This window comes from Tiliqua scincoides, chromosome 2 (genome assembly GCF_035046505.1).
Source record: "Tiliqua scincoides isolate rTilSci1 chromosome 2, rTilSci1.hap2, whole genome shotgun sequence".
In the NCBI taxonomy this organism is placed as follows: domain Eukaryota; kingdom Metazoa; phylum Chordata; class Lepidosauria; order Squamata; family Scincidae; genus Tiliqua; species Tiliqua scincoides.
The window spans coordinates 193,920,163-193,943,554 of record NC_089822.1 but is presented as its reverse complement, the minus strand read 5'-3'; the positions used below and the strand labels follow the sequence as shown (position 1 = coordinate 193,943,554).

Genomic DNA, 23,392 nt, shown 5'->3' with positions numbered 1-23,392 from the left:
TAGGGGGGGGGGGAGGGGGGAATAAACAGCCCCACCCTGCAATTCCAGAAGGAGGAGGAAAAGTTCAAAGATTAGCACCAGGAAGGTGAGGGAGAAGAATGAAATGCATGCAGTTTACTAAACTGTTCTGGAAACACCCTTATTTTGTGTGTGTGCCAGCACTTCTCTTTTGAATTCTTCATCTTTGTTTTTGTAGTAGTAATAAGCAAAACAAAAATAAACATTAAAACTAAGCACTGTACAAAAAGATGCTTTGTCCCTTGTTAACTGGGTCAGATGCAACAGGAGAGGTGACATTTCTGATCTTTCACTCAGGCTTGTGCAACTAGTCACCAACCATGCTGACACTGGCCCAATCGCCATGTGTTTGCAACCTGCCAGATTCCTAACAGTCCTTCCTGTTTTACTCCCTACAGAAACAGGAGTTGTCAAGTACACAGCAGGTAGACTAAGTACAACTTGGGAGATGCAAAGTTTTGCAGACCTGGCCTAAGGAGAGCCTTTGCTTTCCATCTCATATTTGCCAGGGATCCTTCTGGGTCTCTTCCTGTTTCATTGGAAGGAGGGAAGGGAGCAACACAAGCTGTGGCTCCCTTCTTCAGGATCACTACAAACACTGCTATATTACATTGTAAGCTGAGGGTGAACTTGAGAAGACTGGGAGATGAATTCTTCTTTGCTAGATATTTCCAAAACATTCCTTTGGAAATCTTACCGACAAAGATGCGGTAGTTTCCTTCAAGGGAAACCCCCTCCATTAAATCATGGCAGATGAGAAGTTTGGAAACCAGATGCATAACAGCAGCCTGAAGCCATGAATCCTCCCCCACCACACTGTGTGCTGCTTTCATTCTGAATTCTTCTGATCTCTTTGGCTTTTAGGGTTATATTGTGCTCATATTTTCACAGTGGTTTTTTTTTCGTACAATGACAAAAGTTGGAAACTTATATTGAGACTGCGGGCATATTGTTATGGCCAGAGATGATGTTTTCTGTAGGCGTTTATAGAGCTAATAGGTAAAGATGCTTCCTTAATGGACACTTGACTGTTTGCTTAAATGACCACTGATAACCAGTGAACCTTGGTTTAACAGATTAGTGGGGGAACAGGGTGTCAGTGCCAAAAACTGAATGCATTTATGGCAATGCACATGTGTAAAACGTATGAATAGTTTTTAAAGAATCAGACAACGTCCATTATTTCTGAAGTATTTTAAATCAAGATCTGTTAACCATAGCTATGTGGCTGTAACCATAGCTATGTGGCCACACCCAATCTGCTTGGTTGGAGAGAAACAGTTTGGGAGTGGGACTCTACTCAATGCATATGGAAATATGAGTTTTTGCTCCTGGTTGACAAAGAGTAGAGAAGGGTAGGATAGATTTTTGCTTTGGGGAACCTAGTGTTACTTTAAAAGCTAGCACATATTTATCTGAATTCTTCTGTACTCTCCAACTCAGCTTTGTATATTTGGAAAGAGTGGAGATGGTGAAATGCACAGGGATAGTAGACTGGAAGTCTTTACTGGTGCATGGCAGGCATTCAAAGAACTATGTGCACTGAATACAGTTTACATATGCTCACTATGAAGCAAACCTTGTTGAAATCATTGGAACTTCAGTAGAGCAAATACAGGTCATGTATTGGAGGTCTAAATTAATAGGAGTTTCTCATAGTTTTTTACTTAGCAATTAAGAATGTTATCTGGTATGTTCCCTGGGGCATTTGGTGGGCTGCTGTGAGATACAGGAAGCTGGACTAGATGGGCCTATGGCCTGATCCAGTGGGGCTGTTATTATGTTCTTAAGAATGCCTAGAATCATACAGTTTGGAGACCTCATTTCAGCATGGATATATTCAGCGAAGATAATGGCAGTGCTCTTTCAGCTAGCCCTTCTACATCTTATTGATGGGGGGGGGATCCCCCTCTCAGCCACCCAAAATCTAATTGCTATACTGATCTCGGATCCTGCCAGGTTTCAACAGTTAGCTGGAAAATCCCCAGCGTTCCTGACAGGCAGATTGTGTAAACTGGGAAATGCCTCTGAAGAATAGATCTTGGATGCGTTCACATTGTGGCAGAGGTCAGCTGTTCTCTCACTTTGTTGTGCTTGGAGTCTTCTGGGAGTCCTATCTGTCTATCCAGACTTTAACATCTGCAGTTGTTTCTCTTATGACAATGCATTTGCTGCTGTTTCATTGCTCTTTATGCTCTGTGCAGGAATTTGCCTTTCTTGCCACTGTTGCACACTAACGTGATACCTCCATTGGCTACCCACTATGATTTCATTGGTGCATATGTGAGGTTGGGCTTTTTTGCTCTCACATACATCACTGTTAGATCACTGTTACCCAGCCTGTGGTCCAAAGTTCCTCAGAAGTGGTCTGCAAGACCCTTAGAAAAAACAAGATCACCTTTGATTACTTCCAGCGTCTCACTGAGTAAGCATTCTCCCATTGACCACCAGAGAGGTCTGAGGTGTCAGTTGTGAGCAGTCCATTCTCCACCATCTCTGGTAGTCCATGGGGCTGTACTCGCTCAGGAGATGCTCCCTCATGGACCACCAGAGAAGGCACAGAATGAACCACCTGCAACCTCAGCTGACAACAAAATCTTCTCTATAAATAACTTTAATAAACCTCTAATAAACCTTCTCTAATTATTACAAATTAATTGTATTTTGTGTGCACAGGAGATAGGGGTTGCATGTGGTCCACAATGACTCCAGTTTTTGCCTCAGTGGCTCATGAGCCACTAAAGGTTGGGAACCACTGCTTTAGATGTACAGTAATTTAATTGAACCTCATTTATCATTTTATTGCTTGTTCACCCAACTTCTTTTGAAGCTCTTTGCTCTTCTACATGGATTTTTGCTATCTTAAATGCTATCTTGGTGTCGTCTACAAATGTAGGTATATCATTGCTCATCAAGGACTTCATATCATTTATGAATAAATAAAATAGGCCAGGTCCCAGCTTGCTTACACTACTTACTTCCCTTCATTGTGGGGACTGTCTTTGTTCCTACCCTATCTATCCCCCCCCCCATTCTTTAATAATCTTTAATTCTTACTGGTCTGTATGAAGATCTGTCATCTTGCTATATGACTACTGAGGTTGTTTGGCAGTCTGGTGAAGGACTGTTGAAAATGTTTTGAAAATCCAAGTGTATAATACCCACAGAATCACTTCCATCTACAAATTTTTGACACACAAATAATTCTAAAAGGTTAGTGAGCCAACACTCTCCTTTCAGAAGCCTTACTGTTTCTTCATCATCTAGGCCAGGGGTTCCCAAACCCCGGCCCGGGGGCCGGATGCGGCCCACAGAGAATCTCTATCTGGCCCGCGGCCAGTCTCTGATCCCCTGAGAGCCTCTGGCCCAGTTGACCAAACACAACCAGAGTTGTGCTTGTGGGGTGGGGGAGTGGGGGTCCATTTAAGTGTGTGTCCTTTATTTCTTGGGCTGTGTTGGTGCTTGGAGAAATCCTGGACATTTGAGCCCATTCATTCACTCATTTCAGTCATTCATCTAAGTTCCATCAGTAATGTATTTATTTAAATTTTATATTTAATTTTTTTCCCGGCCCTCAACACCATGCCAGATATTTGATGTGGCCCTTCAGCCAAAAAGTTTAGAGACCCCTGATCTATGCTTATTCTATGTGTTTGATCACTGTAGTTTTAATCATACTTTCTAGGAACTTACTGGATTGGGGCTAGCAACCCCAAGAGTTAACTTTGTTTTGCAAAATGAACCCATAGAATCTTAGGAACCAGTGTCCATGATCTGGATTGCAGAAAACAACCCTTACCAGCACTGAGTATTTGGATAGCCAGAACAAACAAGGTCACTAATTGACTGATAGAATGCTAATGAAAGTTGGCATCTAGCAAAAGGCTATATGCAGTTAAAAATTTAAAAAATAACTTATGTATTCATAACAGCTATCTTTAGATTATCTTACGTGAACTAGCAAAACGACCCAGCTCCACTGTAACTGGAGATGTGATTCATGACTTACACTATTTATCCCATTTTTGCCCAGCCCACAGGTGTACGCATTTGGTCCCTGTTGCATATATACAACATTGGGCAGAAATTTAAATGTTGTCTGTCTTGAGCATCTGGTACCAAGACAAACTGTTTCTGCTCTGATCCATTGAGATACATATCCACAAAGTATTGGTTAACTTTTTAAAGTTCTGATGGTGTCTTGTGGCAATGAATTCCATAAGCTAATTTTGAGATATATTTGGTAGAATATTTCTTTCTGTTTATTCTGAATCTACTGTCAATCGGTTTCACTGGATGAGCCCAAGCTCTAGGATGTTTTTTTTGGGGGGGGGGGGGTAAACAGCAAAATGTTCAGTATTTACAAAAATTGTGAGGAAATGTGGATATGCTGATCAGCTTTTTCTACATAGTAACCTTTTCTGTTCTTGCACACAAATCTTTTAAAAATCAATTTTAAAGTGGCAGGAGATTTTGTAACCCTCCCATGCTTCCAGATGACAACTTCAGCTGCTATTATTATTATTAATAATAATTATTATTATTAACAACAACAGTATTTATATACCTCTTTTCAACTAAAGTTCACAAAGCGGTTTACAGAGAAAAAAATCAAATAACTGGCTCCCTGTCCCAAAAGGGCTCACAATCTAAAAAGATTCAAAAGAACACCAGCAGACAGCCACTAGAAAAGACAGTGCTGGGGGCTACATCAGGGGGCTGTCTGGAAACAGTCTATGTAGACACACCACTGCCAGATGCTTTTAAAAAATTCAACAAGATGACTAACTCCTCTAAAGATAGTTTGTAACAAGTCACTGCATAGATAGTATTTATGATTTTGTGCCTTTTTTTCTCCCCATTTGGCGCATTCCCAGCACAAACCGGAGTCTGCATTAGGAATAGGACACTTTCAAAGCCATAATGTTAATTGTATTACGTCCATAACCTGAAACATGAAGCTTACGATTACTCTTGAATAATGTGAAATGAGTTTATAAATGACTTTCAGAGATTTTCTTTTAAAGATTCTCTTTATTTTATATAGTTATCAGTTTGATCAACCTTTTTATTGTCGAGCCCCACAGCTATGTCTCTCATTTGCCAAAATTAAAAGCCCTCAGCCTTGAAACCTTTCTTGACAAGAAAATGTCTACAAGTCCCTTGATCATTTTTATTGTCCTTTTGTTGTACATTATCCGGCTCTATAATATCTTCTAAAAAACAAAATGGACAGAAATCATCACAATATTCTGAAGCTGTCCTAAGTATACTACTAGGAGAGACCACACAGTTGCCAGGCTGGTACCTGTTGATGTAGCAGGACACAATGTAGCCAAGTTAAGCTCTTTTAAGGATCCTTGATTCCAACAGGAGAGTTAAAAGTGTCTTTAAATCTCCCCTGTTGACCTCCTGAAATGCAAGTTGTGAGCCTTGCAGCTTTCCTTCTACACAAAAAAGGTAAAACCTTGTGACATGAACTCATATTTACAGCAACCTGTAAAAGGAAAAGCATTTTTGCATTGGTAAGCAAGGAAACAGCACTAATGGGCACAAGGGGGGGGGGGGTTTGCACCCTTCCCCCAATCTGCAGATAAGTGAAACCATGGATACCAGCTCTGTGGATATGGGGGGGGGGGCTCCCTGTACATGGAAAATGCTGGTTGCTTGTGACTTGGATCTAAGCCTTTGCTGTGATACTTTATCTTCCCTGGTAACATCAATGCTGTTTTTAGATAAAACCAGCAGTGTAATATCGCTCTCTTAAAAAAGGGGAAAAAACTTTCCTTAAGCAAATGGGATTGTTTAAGGCAGGGGTGCTCACACATTTTTGGCTCGAGAGCTACTTTGAAACCCAGCAAGGCCTGGAGATCTTCCAGAGTTTTTTTACAATGTTCGCACCATCATAACATATAACATTTATGTGTACAATGTATGTTGGTGTACCTTGAGCCCCACTGAGTATAACAGGACTTACTCCTGACTAGACATGCCTAGGATTAGGCTGTGAGGCTGCAATCCTAGCCACACTTACCTGGGAGTAAGCCCCATTGAGTACAATGGGCCTTACTCCCGGCGTTTCCTCCCAGAGGCACCTGAAGGGGGGGTCGGCACTCCGCGATCTACTCATTTTGCCTCGCGATCTAACGGTAGATCACGATCCACCTATTGAGCACTCCTGGTTTAAGGAGTATATGAAGTTCTATAATATCCTCACACAACCACATACAGCAAGGGGTCTCCTTCTATGGACAATTCAAAGCCACAAAACTCAGGGCCCTATCCTATCCAACTTTCTAGCACCTGTGCAGCTGCAGTGCAGCCCCAAGGTAAGGAAACAAATGTTCCCATAGCTTGAGGAGGCCTCTGTGACTGCCTTCCTAACATAGGAAGCAGTGCATACCCCATAGGCACAGCAGCACGAGCACTGGAAGGTTGGACAGAATTGGGCCCTCAGTGAGTTACATTAACCAGATGGCAGTTGAAAGTCCATGGTTTTGTATCTAATACTTGCATTGTTTGATTGAACCAAAGTTTTACAGTTCTAATCCTGCAGTCTTCTCAGGTTCTCTTAGTATCCAGCTCCCTAGCCCCAGATTGCCCTATCTTGCTTTGACTTCATAGCAGCTAGGCGAATATGTGTCTTCTCAACTGCACCATGATGGAGCAGATCAGCCAATAGCCTTTGGAGAGCCTGGGTAAGCAGAGGTCAATGGTTGAGAATGAAAGTGTGAAGGTAAAGAGGTCTAAGGTTGAAGAGGGGAGTAGGAAAATGTCAGGTGAGGTTCCAATTACAATTCAGTATGTGCTTTCAGCAAGATAACGTATGCATGGTCATCTATGATCAAGCTGTACAGTATGGATACAGACAACATTTGCACCCTGCTGCTTGTGAATATAGTACTAAAGATTAAAAGATGACAAGTTGGGGATGGGAAGTGAATGAACCAAACAACACCTTGATGGAGAATCGGTTTGCATTACTGATTTAGGGTTCACAGGAACTTTTGCCACACTGAGGGTGACTTCTTACACAAGTACAAAATGCATAAGCACCATTCATTTGTGAAGTACACCTGTTTCTTATTTGTCATTTTGCCTTTTAAAATTCATTGAAGTGGTAACTGGGCCTTCTAAGTAATTTAAAGGAAGGAATGACCAATATGACAGGCAGATATTCTGTGCTTGAGTATTTGTGCATAAGAAGCTAGGAGTATGGTACAGTGTGTCACATTTACAGTGTGGACAAGATCCAGTGGTGCCACTAGGGTTTGCGTCACTCAGTACAGGAGGCCAGCGTGTCACCCCCATGGTGGACCTACTCCCATGCAGTGGACAGGGCAATTACCCGGCTGGTTGGTATGGTGATATACCATTGCCATGCATTACTGGTTTTTTAGCTATATCTTTTGGTAGAACACAGCTAATAATAATAATAACAGGTATTTATATACCGCCTTTCTTGGTCTTTATTCAAGACTTTATTCAAGGCGGTTTACATAGGCAGGCTTTATTAAATCCCTATTAAATAGGGATTTTTACAATTTCAAAGAAGGTTCTTTCAAGAACGACTACATTCAAGGTGTTTCATTCCGATCTAGTTTCATTCCGAGCTAGTTCAAAGTTATTTTTTTTCATTGCATTCTGCTGTAAATTATGCATTGAATGGTATAACATGATGGTGGTATTCCTACAAATCGTGATTTTAGTGGTGACACCCCTTCCAGGGGGTCACTTTACTAACACCTTATTGGTTCCATGCTGTGTCATAATAACATCTCATTGGCTCTTTGAACAATCGGTCTCATTGGTCTGTTTTGAATTAAGGAAATGTACTTTTTTTGTTACAGAAGACAGTTGCATTTTTGCTTTCTGATTTTTGGCCATAACTTTGATAAAGTTGAGATATTTCACTCCGGGTTTTTTCATTGCACTCTGCTGTAAATTACACATCGAATGGTACATAACATGTTGGTATTATTCCTACAAACTGTGATTTTGGTCACTAGTGCACGTCACCTCCACCCAGGTGCATCACCAAGTGTAGACTTCACTCACCCCCCCCCCAGCAATGCCACTGACAAGTTCGCAGTTCTGAAGCTTGCATTTTGTGCTGCCTGCAAAAGCTGATGTCAGGCTGCAATTCAGCTTGTTTGGAAGTCAATCATGCTGAAAGCAATGACCCTTAATTCTGAGTCTATGCAGTTATAAGAATATATGTCATTCTCTCCCCCCCCCCCGAAACACACCTCTTCTCTCTGACTTCCTGAGATTAGTATAGCAATATTTTTTTTTGTACTCTTTCTTGATCCTGGGTTGGGTTTGTTAGTATCTCTCAGGGCACCTCTGCACATCACTTATTCTGAAGATGCAGCATTTTCAGTGAGTTCATCTAGTAGTTCAGTACACACCTGTCATTGGTTTCTGGTCCCATATGCCCACACTAGGAAGACAAGCTGAATAGGGCAATGAGGCTGCAGTGCAGGCTGTGTTGTCTTCACAACCCGCTTTGTTGTGTCAGTACAGGGCCTTTTAAATGGTACACAAGAATGTCAAAATGGTAGCATGGAATGCTGCTGTGTATTGGACCTTAACCAGGCATTGCCTTGGCTGCTTGCACCTGTAGAATGATGATCTAGATTGGGTTGTCTGAGCCCTGCAGGCTGCTGAGGGAAAGTTCTTGTGCTACTTTCAGTGGCATAGCTAGCAAGAGGGCTGTCTTCTTTCACCTGGGGAATACTTCTGGGTTGGGCTGAGAAATACCTTCCTAGAAGCGGGTGACAGCAAAAATTTTATTCAGGCTTTTCTAAACTTGCTCATAACCCTACCTTAACGCATGCCAGTGTGATGAGTGATTCCTTTACTGCAGCATCCGATAATGCCTAATAAAGCTTGGCCTTGTGATGTAGTGCAATTACATCAACACAGTTCTCACTAGAAATTGTCAGCCTGCCTTGTTTTTCAAAATGGTTTTTAAAAAATACACTCCCCTTCAATTTGAAATGCTTTTAATGTCTTCTTTTTTCTTTATTAACTATTGTCAATACATCTGATTGGGTTTCAAACGCTTTCACTGATCTGCCATTCGTTTATGCTACCCTGGCTTAACTGAATCCATGTTCTGCTGGTCTGGGCTGCAGCCCACAATACATAAGATTCTGGAGGTGTTTGTATAAAACTTGGGAAGCATGTCTTTTCACACTTTTTAATGACATTTGCCCTACTACTTCGGTCCCTTCTGAATTGCCCAGAATATAGTACGCCTAGTTATGTGCGCCTGAGAACAATTCTTGCTGAACTTCACTTGCTGATTAAGAGCTGAACTAGCTATGATGGAACAGCTATGCATCTTTGTTAGTATCTGTCTTTTGTGTGTTAACGTATAAAGGGGTTGTAAATATTATGTTAAAACGTGTGCATGTTTAGACGAGACAGGTTAGACGAGAAAAAGTCTTAACCATTCCTTCCATGCTTCCCTGACCTCCATCACTTCAGCATTTTTACTCACTAGCCTAGATCACCTGAGGCACTGGAGCTGGACTGAGAGAAAAGTATGTGAAACAGAGTGAGGGAAAGTAAGGGTTTAGGTTCCCTTACATGTTTTTGCCTTTTTGTAAAAGTGACACTGACTTTATATGTGAGTTGGGCAGATTGGCTCCCTATGACACATCTCATCTGACCCCCAGGTGCTAAGGACAGAAAGAACAAAGCCTGTATAGATAGTCTGGATGATAAGTTTTTCAAAGCCTCAGTGGTGGTACTTGAGAGCTAGCAGTGATCACAACCCAAATCTTTGGTTTTGTATCTTGTCGCCATCTCTGACTGAACAACTGTTGAAGGTTTTTGTAGAATTCAGTTTCTGGAAAAGTGAAAACTAAGCCCCCAGGAACATGAACAGTGTTGCTGTAGCAGATGTGTGTGTGTGTTTTGATAAGGCAGTTGGAGACACCTACTGGATAGTGTCCATAATGAATCAATACACTTTCCTATGCTCATATACTAAACAGTTTTGCAACAAAAAATGCAAGCTCACAAATATTCCCCACCATTTCTGGGAAATCATAATTTTTAAACCCATATTCTCTTTAGATGGTATATGGTACAAATCTTCTTCGGCACTGCAGTACTGTGCGTGTGTGTCAAACGTATGGATAGGTTCTAATGCCACAAACTATCATTTAGGAGTAAAATTGTTGAGATGTTTTTCAATCAGTCTAGTCAATTTCACAATTTGGTTATAAGGCACTAGGAAAAGTAGCAGTAACTGTTAATTAGAAAAACACAGCCAACAGACTGTTTCACCTCTGGTGAGGTTTCCTCCACTGTACTTTATTTAGTCACCAAATATCAACTGCTGGATTAGGGTTGATGCCACCATTACATTAAGGCAGCACATCCCATTCTTCTTCAGTCTGCAATGCCCCCGTGTGCTGCAAAGTGACTGGCCAGTTACTTCCTTTGCCAGTTACTTCCTGGTTGGAGACCAGTGACGGAGCTTCAAATAGCGGTTAGAGGCTCAAGACAAACAGGTGGGCTTTTCTGAGCATGAAAACTGTGTGCTGGAGCTCAGCCTGCTAGGCTGATTTTCTTACCACTGCCGGCAGTCCATGACACCCAGGGGAAGTTTGGAAGCCCTGCATTAGTTGCCACCATTGCTTTACAGAAATAACAGTCTAACTGCAGGCTGTAAGTGGTATTTGAGGTAACTAGAATGTCTGTAGCTGTGACAGTGTCACAATTGTATTCTGTAGAGCTATAGTTCTCCAAGTATGGTACATGCCTCGCTGGGGAACTGCAGCCAGACACTAGGGGAGACATGAAACTAATGGTGACCAGGGTTAAGGTCAATGCAGACATAGTCCTTAACCATTGTTAGTTGGCAACCTTCAGTCTCGAGAGACTATGGTATCGCACTCTGAATGGTGGTTCTGGAACAGCGTCTAGTGTGGCTGAAAAGGCCAATTCAGGAGTGACAGTCCCTTCCACACTGGGAACAAGTGCAGTCTGTCCCTGGTGTGTCTCCCTGGCTATGGGCCTTCCTTCTTTGCCTCAGTCTGTTGGCCAAGTTAAGGCCAAGTCGGCCTTAACCATTGTTATAGATGTTAACCACAGGGCAGGGAAGCTCACACCATAAAGGAAAGTCCACAGTCATGCAATTCATTTCTGATAGCTTAATCATGTCTTTGGAATGAGAAGTGTTGTGTCTGTCAAGCAAGTGTAATCAGTCATAGATGCTGCAGCCTGTGACCCAAGGAAATTATACCTGGGAAATTCCTGAGGTGTCAGATGCTGATGAGAACTGTTACCTCTTTTCTGTTAAATGCTTCTTGCTGTCCCAGCCTTCTTAAGGGACTTGCTCCTGGAATGCTAACTTTCTGCTCTGTCATTTCAGGCGTTGTTATCTAGGAATTGGATAATTAAGCTGCGCCCATGGAAGGCAAGGGGCCTTATCGTATCTATGACCCTGGTGGGGGGACTCAAGAGGAAGCATCTGCTGCCTTTGAACGGCTGGTGGAAGAAAATAACAAGCTAAAGGAGAAGATGCAGGGAATTAAATCTCTAGGTAACGGTGAGGATGACATGGAAATGGAGCAGTGCACATTGATTGTTCTTACCTTTGGAATTCCAGAGTGTGTGATAGCTTTGCAGAAAAGTGGCTTTATTTTACTGTTGTAATCTAACTCCCCAGGGTCCATGGCATCATAGAAATGGACATTATCTCAACAGTTGTAAAAACATTAGCTTTGCATCGAAGCTGTGCAGAAGGTTGCCATTAAGTTAGGACAGCTTCACAAGTGACGTATTTTCTATGTAGAGATCTGTGTCTCCATATTTGCATTGCATACTTGCAGTGCTCACAGTCAGAGTTTTTTGTGCTACACTTATTTTTTGCATTTATGTGCTGCCTTTCTGCATCAGCAAAGACACCCAATATGTAAACATATTATGTAGCCAAAGATGTAAAGAGCAGCGTTGTCTTGGGCCCTTAGTAGTTTCTTAGGAGTTGGTGACAAGGGCTTCATGATCTGGGTTTCTCCTGTCTTGGCTTCCCTGTGCCTACAAGGTATTTCAGAAGTCCCTCAGGAAAGGGGGAGAGGGGTTGCCCCAACATTCTGCTCAGGCCCTGGATGGGTTATTGGAACTTCGTGGCGTACAAGGTTATGATGGTCCACCCCCATCATACAGAGGCTGTATCTGTAGAGAGAGAAAAATTATGTATAATTGTTGTTCAAATTGAAATGCAGTGGAATACAGTTAGAATGTCAGCTTCTTGTGGATTGCGATAACTGTGCTGAACATGCTGCTGGCAAGGATGATCACGTGAATACAAGGAAGTGGTAACCTCATGTTTTTGCTATTTTGCCAGGGGAGCTATTGGAAGAGTCGCAGTTAGAAGCCACCAGGCTGCGGCAAAAGGTGGAGAACCTGGTTAAAGACAATGAAATGCTAAGGTCTACCACCTCCCTCAACAAACTTGCTGAAATAGCAGGTAGGATCGTAAAGGATTCACTAGCAGGCCTCTGTTTGTGCATTTATGTATTTGTGGGGGGTATCCAGACATTGAGAAGAGAAGAAGCCTCTGGCAATGCCATTGGCAGTGTTCGTTCAAGGAGTGGTTGAACGAACAAACACACTGTTGCTCACAGTTTTACTAGTAGGAAAAAAATAAGCAGACAGTCTCAGTTTGTGTCTTTCACAAATTTCTTATAGCAAAGTTATCAAACTAAGATGGTTCTGAAGACTCACTCCCCGCCCCCCAGTGCTCAGGGGCCCAGTTTTGATGGTCGAATGACCCAGGAAGAAAAGTGCTTAGTATCCAAAAATAACCCCTCACCTCCAGCTTCACCTGCCACCTTTCTGCTTAAAACCTTCACTGACATCCTCAAACTAGGTCCCCTCCCTGTAGCCCAAGTCTTCAGCATACCACTGTCAGTGTCTAGCTACCCACTTGCTTCAGGCCCTTTTCCAAGTGCCATTGCTTGTCCTCCAGAATCCTTAGCTGTACCTAAACAGCTATTCCCCAACCCACAATCCTGTCAGCCTAAACATCCCTATTATTTCACTTCTTGATGCCCGTACTGCTTATTTAAATGGAATGTGGGAAAGGCTGACATTGAGTCATGCTGTGGCAGCCATTGTAAATTCTCCATTGTGCCCTAATAAGTCATCACTTCTTAGCTCTGAGCTTAGTCATTCATGTGAAGTGGGATAAGGGCACCTGGGGCCATATTGGAATACCCAAGAACCTGATAAAGCCTTCAGACATTATGTCTGACAACAACCTTATTGTTGGATCAAATCACATGATGTTTTTTCATATATTTGTTTGTTTTTGAAATGGGAACGGGGGGGGGTGAGGAGAACAGTCTGGAACAGTATTGCATTGTGTAAGGAGGATTTGGTGTGGTGGTTATTGTGTGTGTTTGTCCTTTTTCCTTGTTTCTTCCTGTTAAATATTGTCTCGAAGCTATTTGCACTCGAAGATGCTATTCCAACAAATTGTGCTCTTGGAGCAGGGAGGAAGGGAAGGAAGTTTGGGTGTGATTCTTGGCAGGAAGATGGTGTGGGGGGGGGAGAGCATCTTTTCCCAGTCACACTGTGGATCTCTACCCCTTGCAGCTGCTTGCTTTTTCATTTCTTCTTCTTTTAATACAGTGGTTCCCAACCTTTAGGAGACCGCAGACCACTGAGGCAAAAATTGAATTGTCATGGACCACATGCAACCCCCCACCCCAACACACACAAAAAATACACTTAAATTTGTGATACAGGCAACTTTTATCATCCGGAACCGCTGTGGATAAGGAAAACTGTGGATATTCGAAACCTGCGGTTTTCCCCCAACTTTACCAGAACTGAGCTCCGGATGGTCCAGAGGCTCTTCTGAAATCCACAGAGGCCACAAGCATCCGCCCACAGCTTCTGCCGGTAATGAGACCTGGACCTATTTAAAGGTGGTTTTTGGCAAAAATCAGAGCCCCCTTTAAACGATTCTGGGCTTCATTCTGAAGCCTACAAAGGCCGTGGGCAGATGCACATGGCCTCTGCAGGCTTCAGAGGAACCTCCAGAGGTGAGAGAAGCACAGCTCTCCTTGCCTCCAGATGTTCCATGTTGGCCTACACCATGTATTATGCAGGCTGCCTGTAATTTAAAAAGTTTATTATTTATAGAGAAGATTTATGGTTTGCTACTTTTGCTACCAGCTGCAGGCAGTCCATTCTCTGCCCTCTCGGGTAGTCCATGGGGGACTGCTTGCTCAGTGAGACACTGGAAGTGATCAAAAGCTATTTGTTTTCCCTGTGACCTTGCAGACTACTTCTCAGGGTCTCGTGGACCACCTGTGGTCCCTGGACCATGGGTTGGGAACCAGTGTTTTAATAAATTGTTATTGAAATGCCACAGGATACGTAAGGTAATTATAAGAAACACATATCAGGAGGATGCTTTATACACATATTCACAATAAATAGGGTGGGATATGACTTTGCCAATGAAGTCTCAGCTGGTTAGTAGAGATAGTCAGATGAGTTACCCTAGCCAGTGTTTCCAATCCAACTGCAGCAGATCATCTGAATTTCTGTTAACAGAAAAAGTGAAATAATGCCATATTTTGCATAAAAGGCCTCTGGGTTAGTCCTTCCCCTTGAAAAATGAATCTCATGCATATCTTTTTTTTTTCTAATAAGATACATGCCCGATCTCGTCTGATCTCGGAAGCTAAGCAGGGTCAGGCCTGGTTAGTACTTGGATGGGAGACCGCCTGGGAATACCGGGTGCTGTAGTCTTATACCATAGTCTTTCGAGACTGAAGGTTGCCAACCAATGTTCTAAACTCTTGTTCCATCCTGTTATTGTTGGGTCCAGACTAATCGTCTGATGAAGCACTATTTCTAGCCTTGCCAGCAACAATAATAGGATAAGCGTATCTTAATGTGAATGTTCTTACTATCATGGTCATTGAGTATGAACAACAAGGGATAATTCAGGCCTTGGTTGGACCTTGTAACCTGTTTTCAAAATCTCAGGGCATACCATTTCAAAAAACAAACATGGGAGAGATGTATTTAATGGGCTATCTACTTTGATCTTTATGGCACTGCTGTCTCTTATGCAGATTCTACAAGGTCAACGGGCTACTGTTAATCTGCCTTGTGGAAAGTGCATTTGTTCCTCAGTCCACTGCAGTTGTTGATCTGTGAATTGTGCCTGTGAAACCCTTAGTGTCAGTCAATGCCAACTTGCCCTGAGCAAATAGGCCTTCCTCATAACAAGGGCACACATTCTGCTCCCAGTACACACAAGTGGGATATAGGCCTACCATTAGGGTGAGAGAGACTGCCTCAGGCAGTACAATTTATGGATTAAACTGAAGCAAATTGTTAAAGATTTTGTTTAGGGGTTACCATCTGAAATGACCTGTCCCTGAGGGCAGCTGGAGGGGCCCTTGTATGTGTAGATACCAGCAGAGGTTCTGTGATGTGGGAGGTGGGTCTTTTCCATGTTGGCCTCCCACATGGGGAACTATTGAGCTCAGGTTGGCTCCCTCTCTACTAATATTTATTTAAAGATTTGTATCCTGCCTTTCCAAAGCTCAAGATAGCTAACAGCAATTCCTATCAATAACACAGGCCTACAAAATTGAGGGTCAGAAAAGTTTTTCCCAAACTTTATGGTGGTTTGATTTGAATTTGGGGTGCTAATTCTAAAAAAGGCATCCGTTTTGCCCTATCACGTCTAGTTTTGGAGACACGGCATAGCCTCATTAGTGAATGGGTCAAGCAGCTTGCTCATGAGGACGCCATGGTGTAGGCTTCCTCAAGAGGAAGCTGCTTGAACTATTTACATAAGAACAGCCCCACTGGATCAGGCCATAGGCCCATCTAGTCCAGCTTCTTGTATCTCACAGCGGCCCACCAAATGCCCCAGGGAGCACACCAGATAACAAGAGACCTCATCCTGGTGCCCTCCCTTGCATCTGGCATTCTGACATTACCCATTTCTAAAATCAGGAGGTTGCGCATACATCGTGGCTTGTACCCCATAATGGATTTTTCCTCCAGAAACTTGTCCAATCCCCTTTTAAAGGCGTCCAGGCCAGATGCTGTCACCACATCCTGTGGCAAGGAGTTCCACAGACCAACCATATGCTGAGTAAAGAAATATTTTCTCTTGTCTGTCCTAACTCTCCCAACACTCAATTTTAGTGGATGTCCCCTGGTTCTGGTGTTATGTGAGAGTTTAAAGAGCATCTCCCTATCCACTCTGTCCATCCCCTGCATAATTTTGTATGTCTCAATCATGTCCCCCCTCAGGCGTCTCTTTTCTAGGCTGAAGAGGCCCAAACGTCGTAGCCTTTCCTCGTAAGGAAGGTGCCCCAGCCCAGTAATCATCTTAGTCGCTCTCTTTTGCACCTTCTCCATTTCCACTATGTCTTTTTTGAGATGCGGCGACCAGAACTGGACACAATACTCCAGGTGTGGCCTTACCATAGATTTGTACAACGGCATTATAATATTAGCCGTTTTGTTCTCAATACCCTTCCTAATGATCCCAAGCATAGAATTGGCCTTCTTCACTGCCGCTGCACATTGGGTCAACACTTTCATTGGGTCGACCACCCCAAGGCTATGCTGTGTCTCCAAAACTAGATGTGAAAGGGCAAAATGGATGCCATTTTTGGAATCAGCACCCCAAATATACCCAGGCATTGGTGTAACGCTTAAGGAAGCAAAATGTGTGTTGGCCTGTGTAATCATTAAAACAATCAATAAAACAATAAAAATAATCAATAAAATACATCAATAATCATAACACAATACAGGTCAGTCTGTGGATTTGAACCAGTGTGGGCACACTGATCAGGAGGACTTACCTGGACCTCCCAGATTCAACTGGGGAACTCTGGTCATGCCAGGAGGAAGACCAAGGCACAAAGAGGCCATGCACGACCTTCCTGGGCCTCAGAAAGCCCTCAAAAGACTTTAGAAATCAGCTTCCGGTTTTTGCAAAAGATCATCTGAATTTCTGTTTTGAATTTTTGTTAGCTGTGTTCTGTTCTAAGGCCTCACGCAGGCCTCAAACCACCCCTTGGACCTGGGTGTTGTCCTGAACCACAGATTTAATTATCCGTGGTTTTCAGCATCTGGAGGGGTTCCGAGAATAGAACCCCCGTGAATACTGAGGTCCAACTGTACAAATAAATCACAGGTTAGGCAATTAACCATATTCTGGTGGTGGCTGAAAATGTATTTGTTCACCTTGCTTTTCATCCCTTCATTATTGTGTCAGGAAAGATGGAACTCTGGAGATGGCAGGTTTGACATGCACCAAGCATATGTCTTGCGTAGGTCCAAGTAGACCCATTGTATTGGCTAGGGCAAGGGATAAATGCCCCCTTATCTTGTGGAGACCTTCAGGCTGTGAAATTCCTGCGCAGGATGCATTGCTATGTGGAAATTTGCACTGGATTGAGCTGTAAAAGTCCAAAAGAAAAAATTAAACAAAAGGGGGAGAAGGGGTGGGTAAGAAAAAGTACAAACAGGCTGATTGGAAAAAAACCTGAGTTCAGCTGGATAGGCAGAAAGAGGTTTGATCAAATGGATGCAGTAACCATTCATGCTCAGCAGATGGAGCTGGGATGCTGCTGCAGAGCAATGCTCATTACCTAACCCTGAGGAAGTTGGCAAGCTGGCCCCCGGTAAAATTGGCAGATTTTGCTTTGATAGAGCAAAATAAATTAATTCCCTGATTGCCTCTAACTAGAAACAGTCCCTAGCCTATGTTGTCCAAGAAATTCTGTTCCCCTATACTTATTGGCAAGAAAGTGGATATGCTTCCATGTAAGAGCATAAAATATCAGTGGTAGAAAACACCCAGCTTCCAGTGTGCTTGGGGTTAAAAGGCCTTGGCTTGATGTCATCAAACTACCTGACTTCTCCACCCCTTGGCCTGCCATTGGGCTGTCAGACCTCTACAAACTTAGGTAGAATAGCTTCTGCTAATATATCTACATGTGGCTGGGGGGATAAAAATGGTTGGTAACCTTCAGTCTTGAAAGACTATGGTATAAGCCTACAGCACCCGGTATTCCCAGGCGGTCTCCCATCCAAGTACTAACCAGGCCTGATCCTGCTTAGCTTTCGAGATCGGGCATGTGCAGGGTAACAGGGATAGTGTAGTTTCAAATGGACCAAGGACAACAGCTGCTTGCCAGCAGCTGTTTAGGCTGCTGACCCTGCACAGGTGCCTCTAGGAAGTTAGAAATGTATAAAAATGGGGGGAGGAGGAGACAGGGCATTCATCACACATTGCCCCTATAATTTTATTTCGTTTTCACTGATTTTAAATTTATTGTAAGCCACCTTGAGTGGCTTTCCGTCTCTGGGAAGGGCAGGGGCTGATCCAGAGTTTGTGTTGGGGGGCCATGAGCACTAGCTTAATTCCAGAGCCCCGGTCAACCAAGCAGATAGACCTGGGCTCCTGCCTGGATTTGGAGCCCTGATCTACCTGCTGGGTAGACCAGGGCTCCAAGTTGAATCTGTGGCCTCCGTGGCCGAGATTTGCTGTGAGGGTAGACCTGGGCTCCCAGTCTGACTGCTATGTCGGATGCCCCCCTCTAGTGGGCGCTCCCTTTTCTCCTAACTTTGCTCCCCTTTCCAGCAGGTGCTCTTAAATTTACACACAAGTTAAAGGTGTTTGGGTCCATAGAGTTGGACATACTATTTATCATCATTATAATACGAAATTTGTAATGCTCAGAACAGCACATTTGCATAGGATATTTTTCAGGGATCAGTGCATCCAGTCCTGCAAGCCAGTCATAAAACACCACCTTCTCTTCTGGGGTTCAGCTCCCTAGATTTCTAGTTTTGCATTTGACATCAACTCAGATCTCTCCTATAGTGAATATGCCTAGCAAATGACCCTACCCTCATTTCATATTTAAATCGAACTCAAAACAAAGATGTAGCTAATCGGTTACAAACACTTCCAAACAGGATCATTTAGCCTGATTTCTGCTGCTTCAACATGTGGATAGCCTTGCAGTCTAAGAGAACAGTCTAAGAGAATCCTGGGCATGTCTACCCCCCTCCCTGCAGTTTCACCATGAAGCATCCTTTATTTTTTCCCCACCCACCCCCCTTTTTGGAGAATTCTTAACGTCCAATGTGAGAGTGAACTGAAAAGGAATGTTTGCTCCTGCTTTGACTTTTTAGTTGGTTCCACTATGTGTGTGTGCGCGTGTGTGTATATGTATTTATGTGTGTATATCCATCCATCCATCCCCATCCCATAACAGCTCCAGCTGGCTAATTGCAGTTCTTGCCATTGGGGGGGGGGGGAACAGACTGCTGTCTGAGAGACACCCAAGCCTATGCATGTCTACTAGGAAGTCCCATTATAGTCAATGGTGCTTACTCTCAGGTAAATGTGGATAGCTTTACAGTCTAAGAGAACCCAACCCTTGGTATGTCTACCCAGAAGTAAATTCCATTATAGTGACTATGGGGATTGCTCCCAGTTAAGTGTGGACAGGATTGCAGCCTAAGAGAGCCCAATCCTCTGCAGGCACACTCAGAAGTAAGTCCCATAATAGTCTATGGGGCTTACCCCCAGGAAAGTATGCACAGGACTGCAGCCTCAGAGCCTAATCCTAGGCACGCCTACTCAGAGTCCCATTATAGTCTATGGGGCTTACTCCCAGGAAAGTGTGGAGAGGCTGGAAGCCTGTGTCTCCATCCTAAAGAGTAGTAGGACTCTGATTTGGCCATAGAAAGGCTGTAGTTGACTGTCCATTTCCTCTGTGCCAGAGACCATTCTCCTTCTTAAAAGCCTTGCAGAGGCTTTGCTGGGGCATGCTCCTTTCCAGCCAGCTAATGCTCCCCCATTTGCAGCCTGTTGGAGGGAGGACAATGCTCTTAGCGAGGGAGTTGACTTTTAGGCTATACTCCTGTATGTACTTGCCTGGGAGTAAGACTCATTGAACACAGTGGGGCTTACTTCTGAGTAGAGCTGCTCAGTGCAGGGACATCTCCCTCTGCACCATGATGTTTAAAGCACCAGAGTTGCAAATCAACTCTGCTGCTTTAAATAAATATTGGCTGATGGGGGTAGGAAACAAGGCTCCAGAAGGAGGGTAGCTCCTGCCACGAGCTTGAAAACAAGGGGATGGCAAAGAGCCTAGGTCACTGAGCAGGTCTACTCAGAAGTAAGTCCCATTGTTTTCAGTGGGTCACAGGTAAGTGATCCCCCTGGATCAGCCCATGGGGAAGGGAAAGTCGGGGTAGAAATATCTTAAATAGATCAATAAATCTTCCTCGGGCAGCAAAAACACTGCACCATCCCCCTGAAATAGGATATACTATAGTACTATGTGGCTAAAATGGAGATTCAGACATGTATGATGGATCCACCTGAGAAAGCTCTGTGCAGTGGTGATCCTGACCCTGGTGCCACCCACGGCCACAACTGCATGGTGCCGCCCCCCCCCACCAGCCAGGCTGCCACTCCCCCACAAGTCCTGTTCCCTTCCTCCCTCCCAGAGGCCTGGGGAGGTGCCTCCCCGACCCTCCAAAGGCCTTGTAAGGTCCTTGGAGAGCCAAAAACATCACTTCTGGAAGAAACCGGAAGGCCTTCGGAGGGTTGGGGTGGGCCACTGTGAGATACAGGAAGCTGGACTAGATGATCCAGCAGGGCTCTTCTTATTTTTGTATGCGGCTTCCCCGGCCCTGAGTATATATATATGTGTGTATATATATATATATATATATATATATATATATATATATATATATATATATATATATTATTATTATTATTATTATTAACAGTATTTATATACTGCTTTTCAACAGAAAGTTCACAAAGCAGTTTACAGAGAAAAATCAAATATCTCTGGGTGGTGGCCCTCAAATCAGCACACTGGCTGAGTACTGCAGGGGGTGCCACAGGGGGTAGATGGTGGCATAATGCTGCTCCCCCTAAGCTGTCACCCAGGGCATTTTTCCCCCCTTGTCCCCCAGGTATGCCATGGGCTCTGTGAGAGCTGAATGGGCTGCAGATGGAAACACTGAAAGGTGATTTTGCTCTTTCAGAATTAGTTTGCTGAGCCCAGAGGGAAAGGGGGAAATTCCATCTGACACTGATCAAAGGCCATTCATAGATATTTGCATTGCCTACCAAACAGCGCTTGAACCATTTCCCCAAAGATCAGTTGCTGATTTTCTGCATGAGGAGAGATGCAGGGTATGTGTGCCTGTTTTAGTCTGTGCATGCTGCTGGAACTAGGGAATGCTGAAAGAGGAATGTTGCGACTTTAGACCCTTGATCATATTGTCTGTTTTGTTTGTACCTTCAATGCATTTGTTGTAACTGTACCTAATGGGCCAGTGAAGTACCAGTAATGATTGGAGATTTTTTCCCAGAAGATGTAGAATCTGTTTTTGGTTATGGTAGTGAGATCCCATCTCTCCCTGCTTTAACTACCTGTATATCTATTTTTGTTCTCTTACTTCTTCTCCCCCTACCTCCTCCCCTTTTCTGCAACCCTTAGCTTTTCTGCTGAGAAACTTGGGTCTCTGAGGTTAGAACTGTGCATTTCAATGAAGTACTTCTCTTTCCTTGCAGGAGGGATACCAGATCTGTGTGCTTGCCCAGAAGTTCCAGATGAAGATCAGAAGGAGCTGAAAAAACCTGCACAGAAGCTATCCTCCAGTGTAAGAAATCTTAAGCAGTTAACAGTCTAGGCGGGGGGGGGGGGACTGCGACCCTGTGCACACTTTCAGGGAAGTAATTCCCAAATAACTCATTGGGATGTATTTCTAAGAAAGCATGCATGGACTTGAAGTGCAAGACCACTAAATGAAAGCCAAAAGGAAGGGGGAAATACATAGGGAGGACTTTTTCTTCTGATAAACAACCAAGATTAGGGGATTATGTCTTCAGCATAGTCATCTATGTGGAAGAAAGTCTGTGTCTTGCAGGATTTTTGCTGATTTCCATTGCGCTTTTCATGCTTTACAGTCTTGTGAGGTGTACCATTAATAGTTCCTAGTTTACAGATGAAGAGCCAGGGCTGAAAGAGTGAGTTACCCTAAGCCACTCAGTAATCATCACTGAGGTCCAAGTCTAATGCTTTATCCTCTTTTGCTTAAGCCTCAGGGCTTTGCTGCCATATTTAAGTGTCTGATAATGATAGGTTATCTCCAAATTTCTTGCATTTCCCTTAATACAAAAGGATACCTCTTATCCCACAATTTTGCACTTGAAAATACAGTCATTGTTGTACTGCAGAATAGTACCTGGAAATATTATAGCACCATTTCTCTAGCATGGAAACATTATGGCACCATTTCTCTAGCATAGAAACAACTGTTTCTCAATCATTATTGGGTGAATGTTGGTATTAGCACTCCTCTAGTTTGGTAGATAAAACCCTTTCCTCTTTACAGGGATCATCTTCTGAGTTTGAAATTGTTGGTGCTGAAGATAAGAGATCTTCCCAGGATACCAGCAGGAAATCTGTAAGTTTGTTAAAACTGAATTGTTAATTACTCTAATGGATCACTATCCAGCAGTCCCTGTGTAATCTGAATAGCAAGATGGGTGTGGGAAATTAGTCAACAGGTATTAATATTATGACTGCACCATATAGCATTTTACAGAATAACATAGGCCAAAAATAAGACCAATTTTGGCCCTAGGAAGCTTTCATTCTAATTTTGACATTAGGGGAGACAACACATGGAGAGGAGGAAGAATTTCATCTCAACAAATGCTTCTGCAAGAACATAGTTGTTTTTTCAGTTCTGGGGCAAACTAGATCTAAGGGATTGTTTTCCTGTTTGTTGTTTTAACCCAAAGGACTAGAGTAGAAGGTCATGTGGGGAGGAATTGCATTTAACTCTTTCCCTGTGGGCCATTTTCCCGGACCAAAGTTCTTTCTCTAAGCTGTTTTTTCCCCTATAGTTACCCATAACTTCCCCCTGCAGAGCAGGGGTAAGCAGTTTTGGTAGGAAAATGGGCCTCAGGGAAGGAGAAGCCTCTCTTCCTCCTGTAGGATCTCCCATTCCAGATTGGCGGCTTCTTCCTGTTGCTGCTTTGGGCATCACCAGCAAAAAGATTTCAAGGAAAGCATCCCTGTGATTGAGTGTCACAGATGGGGTCCCTCCTGGGAATGAGCCACCAGTTAAAGCTGCTCCTCACTGGCTGCCACACAAAGAGGGTGTAACTACACAACTGAGCACGTGCTGCACGATTTCTTCACTTGGGCCCTTTCCCAGAACAAGCTGATGGGAACTTTTAGACCGTTGATATGAGAAGAATACTGTAATCTCAAAGTGCTGCTGTCAAGAGGGTTGTGTGTGTTTGTGC

General features: G+C 43.5%; 1 protein-coding gene across 5 annotated transcripts in view; it reads left to right on the top strand.

The window, feature by feature from the left end:
- Nucleotides 1–23,392, top strand: part of TNIP1 (TNFAIP3 interacting protein 1) — a 54,789-nt gene that overhangs the window by 14,374 nt on the left and 17,023 nt on the right. For 3 of the 5 annotated variants that reach the window (XM_066616845.1, XM_066616846.1, XM_066616842.1), the window contains exons 2-5: nucleotides 11,411–11,587; nucleotides 12,386–12,508; nucleotides 21,647–21,735; nucleotides 22,471–22,542. In XM_066616845.1, coding sequence (XP_066472942.1) covers nucleotides 11,449–11,587; nucleotides 12,386–12,508; nucleotides 21,647–21,735; nucleotides 22,471–22,542 — 423 coding nt within the window. In that variant the 5' untranslated portion in view covers nucleotides 11,411–11,448. The remainder of the gene's footprint in view (nucleotides 1–11,410; nucleotides 11,588–12,385; nucleotides 12,509–21,646; nucleotides 21,736–22,470; nucleotides 22,543–23,392) is intronic. The other 2 variants (XM_066616847.1, XM_066616843.1) reach the window with 1 other exon arrangement.